Source organism: Oncorhynchus tshawytscha, linkage group LG13 (assembly GCF_018296145.1).
Source record: "Oncorhynchus tshawytscha isolate Ot180627B linkage group LG13, Otsh_v2.0, whole genome shotgun sequence".
Taxonomy (NCBI): domain Eukaryota; kingdom Metazoa; phylum Chordata; class Actinopteri; order Salmoniformes; family Salmonidae; genus Oncorhynchus; species Oncorhynchus tshawytscha.
In genome coordinates, this window is record NC_056441.1 from 42,978,311 (window position 1) to 42,997,253 (window position 18,943).

The window sequence follows — 18,943 nt, forward strand, 5'->3', positions numbered from 1 at the left end:
GTTTATGCTGTAATTCAATCACAACATTGTGCAGGGTCGAAATCCGAATATGTTCTCATTATGAATTTGGGACTTCTTATTGGTTGAAAATCATGTCAAAATATGACTAACCACTTCGATTGGTTACGATTGTAAGAGACTATAGTTAGGTTGATGCGTAGTTCTGCGTCGCAGAGTGGTGCTGGCGTTTTGCGAGCGACTGGACAGTCTCGTGGGTAGATTCAACCATACTATTCATATTGGATAACTATTTTGGTTAATTGTTGCAAAATATAGTTTTTCGATACTGTTATTTTCCTGGAGAAGATAGGTAAGCGTTTGCGAATTATTCGTGTTTCACCTCTTGGCGGGTGATTTGTTTGAATTCTGAAAGGTGTCCAACAAGCTAACAAGGCCTTTAGCCAACCCTGCTAGCTAACGTTAGCTATTTGCTCGGCTAAGTTTTATGAACTTTGATACAGGGTTTTATGTTTGTTTTTTATGTTGGCATTTCTAACTCTAAACGTTTATTTTTGTGTTTGTAAATATTCCAAAATGTGAATTCAGTCGCATTTGTCTATGTAGCTAATAACTAGCTAGCTATTGGAAGGGGGCGGGACGGTGCTAGCCAAAAAATACACACCACCAGCCAAGCTAGCTTCAACAACAACAAAAAACTGCTCGCTGAACCAGCTAGCTAGTTTAATCACTGTTTTTGTTTACTGGCTGTTGGCGTTCGCTAGCTATCGTGCCTGCAATATAAACTTACTGTTCACTTGTACCCAGGTATTTCAGCTTTCAGACCTCATGGTTGCGTGCAATTAAAATTAATAGTCCTACTTTTCTAATGGATTTATATCTTTGCCAATGTGAACTAGCTAGCTTAACTATTTAGAATAATATAAGTTACTATTGCAGCAGGACCAAATGTAAACCATGTATGTTACAAAAGTTTGTTCCATACAAGTTACTAGTGTCTTGATCTGTAAAGGCAGCTGAAACAAATATGTTCTAATGTGGAACATTCTAACTGAAATCCAGTTTTTGTCTTGTCTATTTTCTCTCAAGAGAATGGCTGCCGACGAGGTGAATGGTAGTTCTGCCCAGGTGAAGGAGGAAGAGGAGCCTATGGAAGTCACTGCCGAATGCGAGCACACAGAGAACTACCAGACACTAATCGATGCCGGACTGTCGCAGAAAGTGGCAGAGAGTCTCGACAACGTATTCTCAACCGGTGGGGAATCTGTCAAACAATAGCTGAGTCTAATCCATTGTCCAATGAAGCGTGATGTTGCTCGTGGTTCCATGAAGTGAAGATAAGCCAGGTTGTAATGGTAGGGATCTGTCTTGTTACCACCAGGGTTGGTGGCATATGCTGACCTGGACGAGAGGGCCATCGATGCTCTGCGGGAGTTCAATGAAGAGGGAGCGCTGTCTGTACTGTTGCAGTTCAAAGAAAGTGACCTGTCCCATGTGCAGGTGAGTAACAGAGGAAGCAGAATGAAAAAGTATGAATTCAAGTCAGTTTGGATGATGAATCATTAGTCTTAAGAAGTTGACATGGATGGGTCTATACATCTTTATCTGCTCATAACTCCAATACTGTGCCCTGGTTTGCTTTCCAGAACAAAAGTGCTTTCCTTTGTGGAGTCATGAAGACTTACAGACAGAGGGAAAAGCAAGGAAATAAAGTACAAGAATCCACCAAGGGGCCTGACGAGTCCAAGATCAAGGTAAAATGTATATTTTTTAACGTTGAGTCAGTTGCTTAGATATAACCTGTTCTGTGTGTGCAGGGGTTAAAATTCTCTGTCACTGTGACGGATTTCCATCATATGGATTCTGGAGAGATCATTTTTGACCCACAATTAAAATCTCCAGGTGGGCTGGTTTGGCAATGACTTAGCCTAATAGGCCAACAGAAGCATGTCTGTTCTACAGAGAGAGAAAAACCCTAAATGTATTTTCAATTTTATTTTCTCTGTTACTCTGTATTGAACTGACTTGCATGATTGTTTGCTGATGTTCAGATTAAGGGAATTAAATCGTTTTATAATGCGCACCACCGTGGCAAAGCAATTCAAAGCCTATAATTTATCACTCATGGTGTAACTCTTCAGGGCTGGGTTTCCCAAAACGGATGGACGAAAGATGGCCTTAGTGCGACAATACGTTTGAAACCCAGCTCTGTTCTACTATTTTTGCCATGTAATGTTATTAAATCAAAATCTGAGAACCTAGTCTGCTTGTTGTGTGTTCAATATGGGAGAAATATTTCTCGAGGCCCACAGGAAGAGTTAATAATGTATTCCTACTAGAGGTCGACCGACTAATCGGAATGGCCGATTAATTAGGGCCGTTCCGTTTTCATAACAATCGGAAATCGGTATTTTTGGGCGCCGATTTAAATACAATATATATATTTTTTTATTTAACTAGACAAGTCAGTTAAGAACACATTCTTATTTTCAATGATGGCCTAGGAACGGTGGGTTAACTTCTTATGGCTGAGATCCCGTTACCGGGAGCGATATAACAACATCCAGTGAAAGTACATGGCGCCATATTCAAAAGAACAGAAATCTCAAAATTAAAATTCCTCAAACATACTTGTATTTTATATAGTTTTCAAGGTAGTCTTGTTGTTAATCCCACCACAGTGTCTGATTTCAAATAGGATTTACGGGGAAAGAACCACAAACGATTGTTAGGTCACCAACAACTCACTAAAATACACAGCCAATTTCACCAGCCAGAGAGAGAGAGAAAGCACACAGAGTGAATTAATCACTAACCTTTGATAATCTTCATCATATGACACTCATAGGACTTCATGTTACACAATACATGCATGTTTTGTTTGATAAAGTTCATATTTATATCAGAAATTCTGAGTTTACATTGGCGCGTTAGATTCACTAGTTCCAAAAACATCCAGTGATTTTTGCATAGCCACATCATTCAACAGAAATACTCATCATAAATGTAGATGATAATACAAGTTATACACATGGAATTGTAGATATACCTCTCCTTAATGCAACCGCTGTGTCAGATCTCAAAAAAACATTACGGAAAAAGAAACCCGTGCATTCTGAGACGGTGCTCAGAAGTAAAAACACCACAACCGCAAAGATGGTGTCAACATAAACAAGAAATTACATGATAAATATTCCCTTACCTTTGATCTACATCAGAAAGCACTCCAGGAATCCCAGGTCCACAATAAATGTTTGTTTTGTTCGAAAATGTCCGTTATTTATGTCCAAATACCTTCTTTTGTTAGCGCGTTTGGTATACATATCCAAACGCTAATTCTGGTCAGCGTTATATCGGACAAAAAGTGAAATTACCAGCGGAAGAATCATTTCATTCTATGTACAGAATCAATCATTAGGAATTTAACATATAGCTTCAATAAAGTTCCAACCGGAGTACTCCTTGTCTTCGTGAGCAATGGAACGCAAGTGACTACCACGAGGAAAAAACATGATCAGAAAATGGCTGACTGCCAGACACCTGACTGATTCTGCTATCATTCACTCCCACAACATCATAGAAGCCTCATTATAATTTCTATTGATGGTTGACATCTAGTGGAACCCCTAGGCAGTGCAACATCATTCATATCTCAAGGGGATTTCATTGGGGACTCTGGTGAATACATACAAAGCTCAGATTTCTGACTTCCTGTTTTGATTTCAACTCAGGAATTTGCCTGCCATATGAGTTCTGTTATACTCATAATCGGTCGACCTCTAATTCCTACAAGCAGACGATGCACAAATGTTTATAAACAGCAATTGGGAGGGGGAGAGCACTTTTGAAAGCCACTTTGGCCTTTGTTAAGAAAGAGGGGATCCCGGCTTTCCATTGCTACCACGTTTATTTCTTTACTCATACAATTGCGCGTGCCATCGTAAAGAAAATTGCAGTTACAACCGGAGTTTAAAGCATGGTTTAAGAGATCTGCTGCGCCCAAAGGGGGCAATGGTGTCTTAAAAGGGCAATGACATACTTTGTAATAGAAACCCCAAAATATTTATCTTTGTGAATAACAATTGTAAATATAATTTGAGGTCCTCCTGTTGATCACAGTGATACAATTGAGCTGTTTTAGAGCTAATTTCTCACAATTTAACACATTTTGCCACATTTGGCTAAGCGAAAAAGTTTAAATTTTAAAGATAATTTCCTGCAATTCTACATATGGACACTGATAACGTTGATTAAGGCAGCCCTCCGCACCTCTCTGATTTCGAGGGGTTGGGTAAAATGTGGAAGAAACATTTCGGTTGAATGCATTCAGTTGTGCAACTGACTAGATATCCCCTTTCACTATCTGAGTGACTCAAAACATAACAAAATAAATGGGGACCTGTGCCATGCCAAATACTCCTGAATGCCATATTTTTTAAAATCTTTGATTCTCCCTGACTGTCGTTTTTATTTGGGTGATTTATTATTTCTCAAACATGACCAAAAGTATATGGGCGCCTACTCGTCGAACATCTTATTCCAAAATCATGGGCATTAATATGGAGTTGGTCCCCCCCCCTTTGCCTCTCCCAAACTGTTAACACAAAGTTGGAAGCATAGAATCGTCTAGAATGTCATTGTATGCAGTAGCCTTAAGATTTCCCTTCACTGAAACTAAGGGGCCTAGCCCGAACCATGAAAAACAGCCTCAGACCATTATTCCTCCTCCACCTAACTTTACAGTTGGCACTATGCATTCGGGCAGGTAGGTTTCCTGGCATCCGCCAAACCCAGATTCGTCCGTCAGATTGCCAGATGTTGAAGCGTGACTAATCACTCCAGAGAACGCATTTCCACTGCTCCAATGGTGGCGAGCTTTACATCACTCCAGCCGACACATGGGATTGTGCATGGTGATCGTAGGCTTGTGTGCGGCTGCTCGGCCATGGAAACCCATTCGTGAAGCTCCAGATGAACAGTTCTTGTGCCGATGTTGCTTCCAGAGTCAGTTTGGAACTCGGTAGTGAGTGTAACTGAGGACAGACAATTTTTACGCAGCATATAGAAAAGTTTGATCATATGCACATCCTTAACATAGGTACTGGGCTAGTAAAGAACAGATAGGTTAAGCTCCCAATGCACCTCTTTGACTACGCTTCGATCTGAAACGGATCTTCATCCGGTCATAAAACATAGTGAATTGGGAGCTAGCTTGTGTGGCCAACCACTTTGCGGCTGAGTCGTTGTTTCTCCTATGTTTCCACTTCACAATAACGGCACTTAAAGTTGATTGTGGAAGCTCTAGCCAGGCAGAAATATTATTAAAACACTTGTTGGAAAGGTGGCATGCTATGACTGTGCCATGTTGAAAATCACTGAGCTCTTCAGTAAGGCCATTCTACTGCCAAATAGTTTGTCGATGGAGATTGCATGGCTGTGCTCAATTTTTACACATCTGTCAGCAACAGGTGTGGCTGAAGTAACCAAATCCACTCATTTGAAGGGTTGTCCACACCATTTATAAAAGTGCATATATAAGTCCTTCATATTTTCTACATACTTTATCTGGGTTTTAGTCGTTTAAGTGACATAGGCTAGTGCTTTTGCTGTTCGTTACTCATCTTGTTGGCTTAGAAAGTAGATGTGAACAGTTCTAACGTCTTCAATATGCGCCTCGGGGGCTTTGAAAGTCAGGTCATGGCTCACATCAACACCATCATCCCAGAAACCCTAGACCCACTCCAATTTACATACTTCCTCAACCGATCCACTGACGACGCAATCTTGATTGCTCTCAACACTGCCCTTTCCCACCTGGACAAAAGGAACACCAATGTGAGAATGCTATTCATTGACAATAGCTCAGCGTTCAACACCATAGTACTCTCAAAGCGCATCACTAAGCTAAGGACCCGGACACTAAACATCTCCCTCTATAACTGGATCCTGGATCCCATCTGCCACGCTGATCCTTAACACGGAACAGCATCAAGGGTGCAAGCTTAGTCCCCTCCTGTACTCCCTGTTCACCCATGACTGTGTGGCTAAGCATGACTCCAACACCATTAAGTTTACAGGCCTAACACCGTGTGTCGTCAGATCACTGACAACGATGAGACCGCCTATATGGAGGAGACCCGAGAGACCTGTAAGTGTGGTGCCAGGACAACAACCTCTCCCTCAATGTGAGCAAGACAAAGAAGCTGATCGTGGACTACAGGAAAAGGAGGGCCGAGCACGCACCCATTCTCATCAACAGGGCTGTAAGTGGAGCAGGTTGATATCTTCAAGTTCCTTGGTGTCCACATCACCAACAAACTATCATGGTCCAAACCCGCCAAGACAGCCGTGAAGAGGGCATGACAACGCTTATTCCCCCTCGGGAGACTGAAAAGATTTGGCATGGGTCCTCAGATCCTCAAGGTTCTACAGCTGCACCATGCAGACTGGTTCCATTACCACCTGCTTGGCCTTCGACATCAAGGCGCTATAGAGGGTAGTGCGTACGGCCCAGTATCACTGCCATCCAGGACCTCTATACCAGGCGAGGAAGGCCCTAAAAATTGTCAGACTCCAGCCACCCTAGTCATAGGCTGTTCTCTCTGCTGCATAGGGTTGCATATTTTGGGAAATATTCAGAGGTGGAAACTTTCTGTGGGAAAATATGGGATTTAACTGGAATATATGGGAATTAATACCATTATAAATGTAGATGTTTTTTGCATTGGATATATTTACCGTATCATATGGAGACAAAAATAAACCTTTTACCTAATCATAAGTAGACAAAATTGCAAATGATTAAATCCTTCCACTAGAAGAAAAAACAACATTTAGTTACGATTTGAACTTTAATTAAATGAGTTGACTCTTCACATTGCATTATTTCACTGAACAAAAGGGAATATGATCCCCAATGATCCAACGCATGTCAGAAAATTGTGAAATTATAGTCTAGAAACTAAATATTTTGTTACCTTCCTCTCAGGCTTCCATGTCTTCAACCTGGACATCCTCAATGTCCACTTCTTGAACATCACACTGAGGCCTCATCTTCACGGTCACTTTCTAACCTTGTTGAGGATGGCTTGTCAGGCTCAAAAAGCCAAACATTTGCCCGGATAACCACCAATTTTTTAACCTTTGTATTGGTCAGCCTGTTGCCTGCCTTGGTGTGTGTGTGCTTCCAAACAAGGACCAATTGCTCTCTGAGGCGGCTGATGTTGGTGGGATTTGGAGGATGATGGAGGCAACAGGGGAAAGAGCCTCCGATTTACAAAGTCCCTTCCACCAGGTGTCTGATGAGATATCAAATCTATTTATATAGCCCTTCGTACATCAGCTGATATCTCAAAGTGCTGTACAGAAACCCAGCTTAAAACCCCAAACAGCAAGCAATGCAGGTGTAGAAGCACGGTGGCTAGGGAAAAACTCCCTAGAAAGGCCAAAACCTAGAGAGGAACCAGGCTATGAGGGATGGCCAGTCCTCTTCTGCCTTTGCCGGGTGGAGATCATAACAGAACATGGCCAAGATGTTCAAATGTTCATAAATGACTGGCATGGTCAAATAATAATAATCACAGTAGTTGTCGAGGGTGCAGCAAGTCAGCACCTCAGGAGTAAATGTCAGTTGGTTTTTCATAGCCGATCAGTAAGAATATCTCTACCACTCCTGTTGTCTCTAGAGAGTTGAAAACAGCAGGTCTGGGACAGGTAGCACGTCCGGTGAACAGGTCAGGATTCCATAGCCGCAGGCAGAACAGTTGAAACTGGAGCAGCAGCACGGCCAGGTGGACTGCAAGGAGTCATCATGCCAGGTAGTCCTGAGGCATGGCCCTACGGCTCAGGTACTCTGAGAGAGAGCAAGAAAGAGAGAATTAGAGCATACTTAAATTTACACAGGACACCAGATAAGACAGGAGATGTACTCCAGATATAACAGACTGACCCTAGCCCCCCGAGACATAAACTACTGCAGCATAAATACTGGAGGCTGAGACAGGGGTCAGGAGACACTGTGGCCCCATCTGATGATACCCCCGGACAGGGCCAAACAGGAAGGATATGTTGGCATGACTGCCATATTGCATCTCCATCCCAAATCCCTTGCTTTGAGGTGTACTTTGCCAGACTGCCAAGAACCTTGCCCTCATCCAGGCCAAGGTGGCAAGACACGGTAGTGATGACACCATAGGCCTTGTTGATCTCTGCACCAGACAGGATGCTCTTGTCAGAATACTTGGTCCAACATGTACGCTGAGGTGTGTATGGGCTTCAGGCAGAAGTCTTAATGCTTTTTGATGTATATCAGAACTGCAGTTTCCTCTGCTTGGAACAACAGTGAAGTGGGCAGGGCAGTACGGATTTCTTCTCTTAAATCTGCAAGCAGAGTCTGAACATCAGACAGGATGGCATTGTCTCCCTCAATCCGTGCAATGGCTACTGCTATAGGTTTCTGGAGTTTCAGGCAGCTTACCATTCTCCCAAAATACGCTCTTGTAGAGTGTATCCATTGTTTTCAGTTCCATGATGTCCTTGAGGAGCAGATTCAATACATGAGCAGCACAGCCAATGGGTGTGATGTGAGGGTAGGACTCCTCCACTTTAGACCAAGCAGCCTTCATGTTCGTAGCATTGTCTGTCACCAGTGCAAATACCTTCTGTGGTCCAAGGTCATTGACTGCCTTCAGCCCATCTGCAATGTAGAGACCGGTGTGTCTGTTGTGCCTTGTCTGTGCTCTTGTTGAGTGGTGAAGATGTAGTTAATTATTCCTTGCCCACAAACATTCAACCACCCATCAGAGAGAGTCTGCTTTCTCTATGATTTGCTTGACCTTCACTTGAACTCTGTTGAACTCGGCATCCAGCAAATGAGTAGAAAAGGCATGTCTGGTTGGAGGGGTGTATGCTTGGCGAAGAACATTCAGAAATCACTTCCAATACACATTGCTTGTGAGCATCAGAGATGAACCAGTTGCATTCACAGCTCGAGCAAGACATTCATCAGCATTTCTCTGACTACGTTCCTCCATTGACTAAAAAAAAAACATCTGATTCCAGGAGGACCATGAGCTGCTGCTATCGATAAGGTTTTTCGGATGACTGCCTTGCCTGGTTCACCAATTACTTTGCAGACAGAGTTCAGTGTGTCAAATCGGAGGGCATGCTGTCCGGTCCTCCGGCAGTCTCTATGGGGGTGCCACAGGGTTCAATTCTCGGGCAGACTCTTTTCTCTGTATATATCAATGATGTTGCTCTTGCTGCGGGCGATTCCCTGATCCACCTCTACGCAGACGACACCATTCTATATACTTTCGGCCCGTCATTGGACACTGTGCTATCTAACCTCCAAACAAGCTTCAATGCCATACAACACTCCTTCCGTGGCCTCCAACTGCTCTTGAACGCTAGTAAAACCAAATGCATGCTTTTCAACCGATCGCTGCCTGCACCCGCATGCCCGACTAGCATCACCACCCTGGATGGTTCCGACCTTGAATATGTGGACATCTATAAGTACCTAGGTGTCTGGCTAGACTGCAAACTCTCCTTCCAGACTCATATCAAACATCTCCAATCGAAATTCAAATCAAGAGTCTGCTTTCTATTCCGCAACAAAGCCTCCTTCACTCACGCCGCCAAGCTTACCCTCGTAAAACTGACTATCCTACCGATCCTCGACTTCGGCGATGTCATCTACAAAATGGCTTCCAACACTACTCAGCAAACTGGATGCAGTCTATCACAGTGCCATCCGTTTTGTCACTAAAGCACCTTATACCACCCACCACTGCGACTTGAATGCTCTAGTCGGCTGGCCCTCACTACATATTCGTCGCCAGACCCACTGGCTCCAGGTCATCTACAAGTCCATGCTAGGTAAAGCTCCGCCTTATCTCAGTTCACTGGTCACGATGGCAACACCCAGCCGTAGCACGCGCTCCAGCAGGTGTATCTCACTGATCATCCCTAAAGCCAACACCTCATTTGGCCGCCTTTCGTTCCAGTACTCTGCTGCCTGTGACTGGAACGAATTGCAAAAATCGCTGAAGTTGGAGACTTTTATCTCCCTCACCAACTTCAAACATCAGCTATCTGAGCAGCTAACCGATCGCTGCAGCTGTACATAGTCTATTGGTAAATAGCCCACCCATTTTCACCTACCTCATCCCCATACTGTTTTTATTTATTTACTTTTCTGCTCTTTTGCACACCAATATCTCTACCTGTACATGACCATCTGATCATTTATCACTCCAGTGTTAATCTGCAAAATTGTAATTATTCGCCTACCTCCTCATGCCTTTTGCACACATTGTATATAGACTCCCCCTTTGTTTTCTACTGTGTTATTGACTTGTTAATTGTTTATTCCATGTGTAACTCTGTGTTGTCTGCTCACACTGCTATGCTTTATCTTGGCCAGGTCGCAGTTGCAAATGAGAACTTGTTCTCAACTGGCCTACCTGGTTAAATAAAGGTGAAATAAAAATAAAAAATTTAAAAAATAATAATAATAATAATTTTCACCTCGAATAGAAGTAGAGACTTTTGTCAAAGTTTCTTGTTGTGAGCGCTGAGGGAACGTTATGCACTTGGCCAGATGATTCTACATCTTTGTTGCATTCTTCACAAATGATTTGGCACAGTATTTGCAAATGTACACAGCTTTTCCTTCTACATCAGCTGCAAAGAAATGTCTCCAAACATCAGATAGTGCCTGTGGAATTTTCCTGAAAAGAAGAAAAACTACAATTCTATGTACAGATAAATAGTTAAGCAGTTAGATTAAACCACTCCTTTATTTTAAAATGAAACGTATAGAAATGTGAATTAACACTCCTCAGTTAGCAGGCTCAAGCAAGCTAAAACCCACATGGTAGCAAAAACCAACTTGCAGAAATTGTTAACAAGTTTGAATTGATTTAAACACACTTTGCCTTAGGCTACTATTTACTAGTTTACAAAAAATCATGTCATATAAAATATACTCTCACCACCCAGTATTGTAATCAAAACTTACCAGAAAGCATTTAGTCCTTGGCTCAGTATAGTAGTGTGGGTTCAATAGCATCTCATTAGTGTGCAAGATCTTGAGAATCAGCTGCACATGTGATGGAAGAATGCACTGTGCATGCAGAGGGTTGCAATTCCATTGAGTTGGGGAAAGTTTAACAAAAATATGCCGCAAGACCTAGAATTGCTTTGTGTATCCCACAAAAAAAAAACTGTTATAAGCAAACTTTTTTTTTAAATGAATTTAAGCAAAATTCCCGGGCTTAACTTCCCATGGCAAATTTAGGGAAATTTACTGGAGCGTTTCCGACCCTTTGCAACCCTACTGCTTACCACACGGAAAGCGGTACCGTAGCACCAACTCTAGGTCCAAAAGGCTTCTTAACAGCTTCTACCCCTAAGACTGCTAATCAAATGACGTGAATCCAACATGGAATTTCACTTCTTGAGTTAATAGGCTATTTACTGTATTGCAAAAGTTAGTGTTTGGTTGTCAACTCAACCAAATATCAACATTTGAAGAAGATTGACTGCCTGGCTTTAATTCATTTGTCATAAAAATGTACACGTCTCCTTCTAAACAGAATCTAAGTTACAGAATGGAACTAAATAAAGTTAGACTTTAAAGTGCATTTTAAAGTTTGATTTATTCCTTTTCTTTAACTTAGATTTTTTTGTTGTGAATAGAGAGGTGACTACAATATATTAGTTATTAACTTAAAGATTACATTTGAAATCAGCCTAAGATTGGAACCCTAGGCCTATACACTACCATTCAAAAGTTTGGGGTCACATAGAAATGTTATTGTCTTTGAAAGAGATGAAAAAAAGGGTCCATTTTTAAAATAACATGTTAATGTTGTAAATGACTATTGTAGCTGGAAATAGCATATTTTTTTATGGAATATCTACATAGCTGAACAGAGGCCCATTATCAGCAACCATCAATCCTGTTTTCCAATGGCACGTTGTTAGCTAATCCAAGTTTATAATTTTAAAAGGCTAATTGATCATTAGACAATCCTTTTGCAATTGTTAGCACAGCTGAAAACTGTTGTCCTGATTTAAAGAAGCAATAAAACTGTCCTTCTTTAGACTAGGTGAATATCTGGAGCATCAGCATTTGTGGGTTTTCTTACAGGCTCAAAATGGCCAGAAACACACAACTTTCTTCTGAAACTCGTCAGTCTATTCTTGTTTTGAGAAATGAAGGCTATTCCATGCGAGAAATTGGCAAGAAACTGAAGATCTCGTGCAAAACTGTGTACTACTCCCTTTACAGAACAGCGAAAACTGTCTCTAACCAGAATAGAAAGAGGAGTGGGAGGCCCCGGTGCACAACTGAGTAAGAGAACAAGTACATTAGTGTCTAGGTTGAGAAACAGACGCTTCACAAGTCCCTAACTGTTAGCTTTATTAAATAGTACCTGCAAAACACCAGTCTCAACGTCAACAATGAAGAGGCGACTCCGGGATGCTGGCTTTCTAGACAGAGTTGCAAAGAAAAAGCCTTCTCAGACTGGCCAATAAAGATTAAGATGGGCAAAAGAACACTGGGGGAAAAGTGTTATGAACAGACAAATATGTGTGAGGTGTTTGGATCACAAAGAAGAACATTTGTGAGACGCAGAAAAATGAAGATGCTGGAGGAGTGCTTGACGCCATCTGCCTCCACCATGCCTGACAATGTGAGGGTTTGGGGGTGCTTTGGTGGTGGAAAAGTGGAAGATTTGTACAGGGTACAAGGGATCATAGAAAAAGGAAACCACTCCATTTTGCAAAGCCAAGCCATACCCTGGGGATGGTGCTTAATTGGAGCCAAAGTGACCCAAAGTGTAGGACCTATTTAGGGATAAAGCAGTCGGCTGGTATTCTGTCTATAACGGAGTGGCCAGCACAGTCACCGGATCTCAACCCTATTGAATGGTTTGGGAGCAACTTGACCGTATGGTACCTAAGCAGTGCCCATCAAGCCAATCCAACTTGTGGGAGGTGCTTCAGGAAGCATGGGGTGATATCTCTTCAGGTTATCTCAAATTGACAACTAGAATGCCAAAGGCCTGCAAGTCTAATTTCTGCAAATGGAGGATTCTTTGACGAAAGCAAAGTTTTTGAAGTACACAATTATTTCAATTAAAAATCATTATTTATAACCATGTCAATGTCTTGACTATATTTCCTATTCATTTTGCAACTAATTTCATGTATGTTTTCATGGAAAACAAGGACATTTCTAAGTGACCCCAAACTTTTGGACGTAGCGTCTTTTATTTTTTAGTTGAACTCTGGATTGAATTGAACTTTTGAGGACTTCGCAAATGCTATATACCCCTAAATAGTATAATTTGATGATATGACTTATAAAGTATGGTTCCATTTAATTTGCTCTGTTAAAGCTACCCTTTTGAAATGACTTTGATGGCAGTAATGAATATATGGAACATTTTGGGAGACCTGACCCATGTGAGTTAAAGATGTCATTCTCATTGAAATGGAGCAGTAGATCGTTTCTAAGCGCTATTTCGTTTTTGCGTGTCTTACTTTCGGTTTTGTACACCAGCTGATAGTACAATAGTTTTGGTTATTGAATATATATTTCATAGCGGTTTAGATGATTCTCTACATTTGCTGGTTTTGTCACAAGCTGAAATGAAGGGAACTGCATATTGCACCGTTTTGCAAGATCTGTCAATGAGTCTCACGATAGCACATTGATAGTCGGTGACAAATATCAAAGCCAAATATGGATGGGCTTGGTTAACACCCTTCATGGGAGACCCAAATGGATAGCTGTAGAGACCAACTTTCCCATATGAGGTGCTTCCCAGCATATTGTTTTGTTCTTTCTTATAGTGGATATAATGTTGAAGATCTGACATGTTTGAAAGATGCAGATTCAACACTTTATACAAGGCTTATCTATGTTGAAAATTGGTAACCATGGTGACAATCCTGTGGTTTTGAAGTTTCGCCCTCAAACGTGGATTTTCCACATCACTGTTGACAAATTACTTTGAAACAATGTTGCTTTAACCAGTTTGTGCCCAGTGGGAAGTTTCCGTCATGGGATTTTTGGGGGCTTTGTGTGTGTGTGCCCAATCATGTGGTGTAGTGGTTATGCTGACGTCTACGTGTTCCCCAGGCTCTGCTGGAGCGGACAGGATACACCCTGGACGTAACTACTGGACAGAGGAAATACGGCGGGCCTCCACCAGAGGAAGTGTTCCAAGGAGCACAGCCTGGGATTGGAACTGAGGTAAAGCTGCCGGAGACGTAACATTATTTGAAAGGGTCATCGTGGCAAAGCCTTTGACGGATGTAGAGAAGAGAGGCATTTGAAAGACTGTGGCCCCAAGGATGTCAACAGAGACGTTTACAGCAACACTACAGCAGTCTTCCCCTGCTAAAGTATCAAAGGAGCTCATCTGATCACATTGTGGAACCCTCACTGATCTAGTCTCTTTTCTGAGTTCAGGTGTTTGTGGGAAAGATCCCCAGAGATCTGTATGAAGATGAGCTGGTGCCACTGTTTGAAAAGGCGGGCCCTATCTGGGACCTGAGGCTAATGATGGACCCTCTGTCGGGTCAGAACCGGGGCTACGCCTTCATCACCTTCTGCGGCAAGGATGCAGCAGCTGAGGCTGTGAAACTTGTAAGTCCCTGCACTCAGTCAAGTCTTCATCTTCACAGAACCAAGGGTCTGGTTTCCCGGACACAGATGAAGCCTAGACCTGGACTAAAAATCATTTTCAATAGAGAATCTCCATTGAATGTGTTTGGTTTTTTTGTGGTCTAGGGCTAGGCTTAATCTGTGTCTGGGGAAACCAGCGCAAGATGTGATAAATTTCATTTTGGACCAGTCATAGGACCTTCCATATCAACCCTGCAAAGCAATCTTTCTTCCTCTTGTTTTCAGTGTGATAACTATGAAATCCGGTCTGGGAAGTACCTTGGCGTGTGCATATCTGTAGCAAACAACCGCCTGTTTGTTGGATCAATCCCAAAGAACAAGACCAGAGAGAGCATATTGGAGGACTTTGGCAAAGTCACAGGTCAGTGAAAGTGTAGACACCCCAATTTAGGTTTACATTGTTCTGTGGTTTATCATTAGTCAGATATCAGTCATGTGACGCAGGTCTCTCGTTCTTCCTCCAGAGGGGCTTCAGGAAGTGATTCTCTACCACCAGCCTGACGACAAGAAGAAGAATCGTGGCTTCTGTTTCCTCGAGTACGAGGACCACAAGTCTGCAGCCCAGGCCCGCCGCCGCCTCATGAGCGGCAAGGTGAAGGTGTGGGGGAACCCGGTCACTGTTGAGTGGGCCGATCCGGTCGCTGAGCCCGATCCGGATGTCATGGCTAAGGTGAGTCCTGGCTCGCTCGCTCTCACAATCCCACTCACTTTCATTTTTCTTATCTTACAATAAACTCTTTCTGCATAAACTGAGATCAATATGGAGTTGAATTGTAATGTTTGTGTGTCATCAGGTGAAAGTCCTGTTTGTCAGGAAGCTGGCCACCCCGGTCACAGAAGAGCTACTGGAGAAGACCTTCTCTGCGTTTGGAAAGTTGGAGCGGGTGAAGAAGCTCAAAGACTATGCCTTTGTCCACTTTGAGGACAGGGATGCAGCTGTGAAGGTGGGTTACTCTCGGTAAAAACATACTCCTGTTTTTGTGTTTTTTTATTTTTACCTTGCTTCGTATGTGTTAACATTTGTGCTGCTTTTCTCAGGCAATGGCAGAAATGAATGGGAAGGAGCTTGGGGGAGAGGAGATTGAGATAGTCCTAGCCAAGCCCCCAGACAAGAAGAGGAAAGAGCGGCAGGCTCATCGCCAGACCACCAGAAACCCAGGGTGAGGCCACGGAGAGAGACTGTGCTTGACTGATTTCTGTTATCTAGTTGAGTAGATCTCCCATCATGGGATTGCATTGAAGCTGATGTGTTGTTCTTGTATTCTGCAGGTATGATGACTATTACTACTACCCACCGCCACGCATGCCTCCACCAGGTAGGGGCAGAGGCCGTGGTGGCCGTGGGGGCTATGCCGCCTACCCCCCAGACTACTACAGCTACGAGGACTACTACGATGACTACTATGACTATCACGACTACCGTGGGGGTTACGAGGACCCCTACTACGGTTACGACGACGTGTACAGCATGAGGGGCCGTGGCAGCCGGCCAAGCAGGGGAGGTCCGCCCCCACCCAGGGCCCGCGGAGCACCACCCACACGAAGCAGAGGGGGCTATGCCCAGAGGGGGCCACCAATCGGCGGGCCCAGGGGTGGCAGAGGGGGCCGGGGGGGACCCTTCCAGCCACAGAGGGGCCGCGGTACCCGAGGAGCCAGGGGGAACCGCGGGGGCAATGTGGGAGGGAAGAGGAAGGCGGACGTCTTCAACCAGCCTGACTCCAAACGCCGGCAGACCAACCAGCAGAACTGGGGGTCTCAGCCCATCGCCCAGCAGCCCCTGCAGCAAGGGGCCGACTATTCCGGTAACTATGGTTACAGTAATGACACCCTGGAGTTTTCACAGGATTCTTATGGGCAGCAGTGGAAGTAGACGCGTCAAAATCATTATTTGGCAAAATAAAATTAAAAGACAGAAAAAAAACGTAAGGAGTTTTGGCAACACTTTTTTTATTTTCTTTTTTTATCCTTCACGGGGAAAAAATATTTCACTAAGAGAAAAAATGGACAGACCCCCAGAATTGGCACAACATGATTGGCTGGAATAGTATTTTGGCCTGAAGATGTGAATGTAACCATTTTGCTGAATCATTTCTTACGGTTACATGTGCGTTTTAAGATATACGCCCCATCACTTTTACCTTCCAACATTTTGTTTCTTTTAAAGCCAACAATGAGCATTTTAAATGTGGACATTCATTTTCAAAAGTCTGAGAGGCTGTTAAAATCATGATATTGCCTTGCAGGAAATTTTGTGTCCAAGCCCCTCCCTCCCCTACCTGTGTTCCCCTTATTTCTGTTTTCTAACAGTAGCATAGGGACTTGCTTGTAAATAGTTGCTTATGGCTAGAGCTTCATATACATTTTTTTGCCGTGATGGAGAAAATCCATAGAAGGAGAGAATGTAAACGTTTTGTAATGTTGAAAGTGTATGTCTAGCATTTCTAGAGGTAGATCAATTGTGTTTTTTAAAACTGATATTATTATATAACTTCCTATGTTTTCTTTAAACTTGCCCGTTAGAATTTGGTTTGGCTTACCTTAAAAGCCATAGCAGTTTGTTCTCGTGATGTTTGTATTTATAACTTTTACCTTTGTTCCATTTCAATAAAACTCAGTTGAGCATCATTCAGTTGTCAGGTAACTTCAAATTCAATGGTGTCATTCAGTCTACTTCAAATTTCACAGTTGAAACAAGATTTTGTCTGCTTTTTTGCTCCAAGAATAAATCAAGAGACAATGAAATTGTCATACCAAAATAATGGATGACAGAGAGCACAAATGTTTGAATGACTGAAAAAAAAAAAAAACACTTTCTTTTCCAGGATATCCCACCCTCTCATGATCTGATGAAAGTTAAAAGATATACAAATGAAATTAACATTATAGTTGTACATTTGTATACCGATGCAGATTTTTATTTATTTTTTACCTCGATCTTGTACATTGGACTCAACACCAGAACAACTAATAATTTAAATGCACTCTCCTTCCCTGAAGGCATTGGGTCAGTTGCAACTCACCTCTCAAACACCATGAGGCCCAATTTACACAGTAAAAAAAAAAACGCAATTTATCAGAAGTAATGTTTGTGCTGTAGCAATGACCCTTCAAGCCCTGCTGTCTTTCCATAGCAACATGCTAATAGCAAATGCCTTTGGTCCCATGACTATTATTTGTCTTTTGTTTTGTCCTTTTATTCAAACTTACCCAAGTGGTGAAGCGAGAGCTGCATCGCTTGAGTGAGGAACGTACTCACCCTGAACTGTGTTCCTTACAAAAGGCCCGGGTGAGCTAGTTTAGAGTACTGTTTCTCCTCGCCTACAACTGTGGCTAAAATCAAAGGGGGGCAATTTCCAGCTAAAGTCATGCCACGCTTGTTATTGTTGCTGATAATATACTACTGTGAATGATGTAGATTCTACATTTTTAAATGAATTATTTTTGTGGGTCTCAATGACAACCCTTGCATCCTCAAACTAGGGTAATGAAGCTTCTATATTGTTATTGGAACTCTAGACAACTTCAAATCTGGAGAAGGTAATTATTGTCCCCCTTACTTGGGAGTTAGCCTAGTCATCCTGATTGGCCGAGGCGTGGTAGGTCACAGTAGTATTAAAGCCATTTGACCACATTACTCTGAAGCAGATTAGACCTATTAATTCACGGAATGAAATGGACAAAAGCAGACAGTCAGATTCTAGGCTTTTTATGAAGGACATGGGTCTAAACCTCCAAACCAAATGAACACCTGTCACTTAGGCTCTGTCTAAAATGGCATATTCACTACTTTTAAACAGCCAATAGGGCCCTGGTCAATAACAGTGCACTACATAGGGAATAGAGTGCCATTTGGGACACAGCCTTAGCTACACCCCATTGTGATAATTGCTTGAACTGTCCCCATGCCACATTCTTTTGAAAAAGGATTTCCTTTCTTAATCTCAAATCAACTTTTAGAATTCCTTTTTCTTTTTTTCCCCTCTGACTAAGCATATGTTTTATTGGGCAATTAGAAACTCTGACATTGACCTTCTGTATGATGGATACCTGTTCCTACTGTGGTAATTGACAACACTGATGTATTTCAAGATTACAATTTAGTCGACGGCTGGGCAAGTGATAGAACAAGATGGTGCCTGGAAATTGGGCAGTGTATTTGTTTCACAGATGTGCCTTATCTCACAAGCAAATGTGATTAATGTTGCCAACAATTTAGCATTGTATTAATGTCAAATCAAAGGTATATTCAAATGATGCTATTTAATAAGAGTTGTGTGT

At 42.5% G+C, this 18,943-nt stretch overlaps 1 protein-coding gene across 4 annotated transcripts; it reads left to right on the forward strand.

Moving 5' to 3' along the window:
- The first annotated feature begins 153 nt into the window (after nt 1-153).
- On the forward strand, nt 154-17,290 carry LOC112266653 (heterogeneous nuclear ribonucleoprotein R). Of its 4 annotated transcripts, none has more exons than XM_024444330.2 (11): nt 154-310; nt 1,048-1,213; nt 1,340-1,458; nt 1,605-1,712; nt 14,117-14,230; nt 14,450-14,626; nt 14,891-15,026; nt 15,130-15,335; nt 15,460-15,609; nt 15,704-15,825; nt 15,935-17,290. In XM_024444330.2, exons 2-11 carry the CDS (start codon nt 1,051-1,053, stop codon nt 16,533-16,535), a joined length of 1,896 nt encoding a protein of 631 aa, XP_024300098.1. In that variant the 5' UTR covers nt 154-310; nt 1,048-1,050; the 3' UTR covers nt 16,536-17,290. The 4 variants fall into 4 exon arrangements, with proteins under 4 accessions (XP_024300098.1, XP_024300099.1, XP_024300102.1 ...); XM_024444331.2 differs by having other exon boundaries at nt 157-310; nt 1,021-1,213; XM_024444334.2 differs by having other exon boundaries at nt 188-211.
- Nucleotides 17,291-18,943: the final 1,653 nt, after the last annotated feature.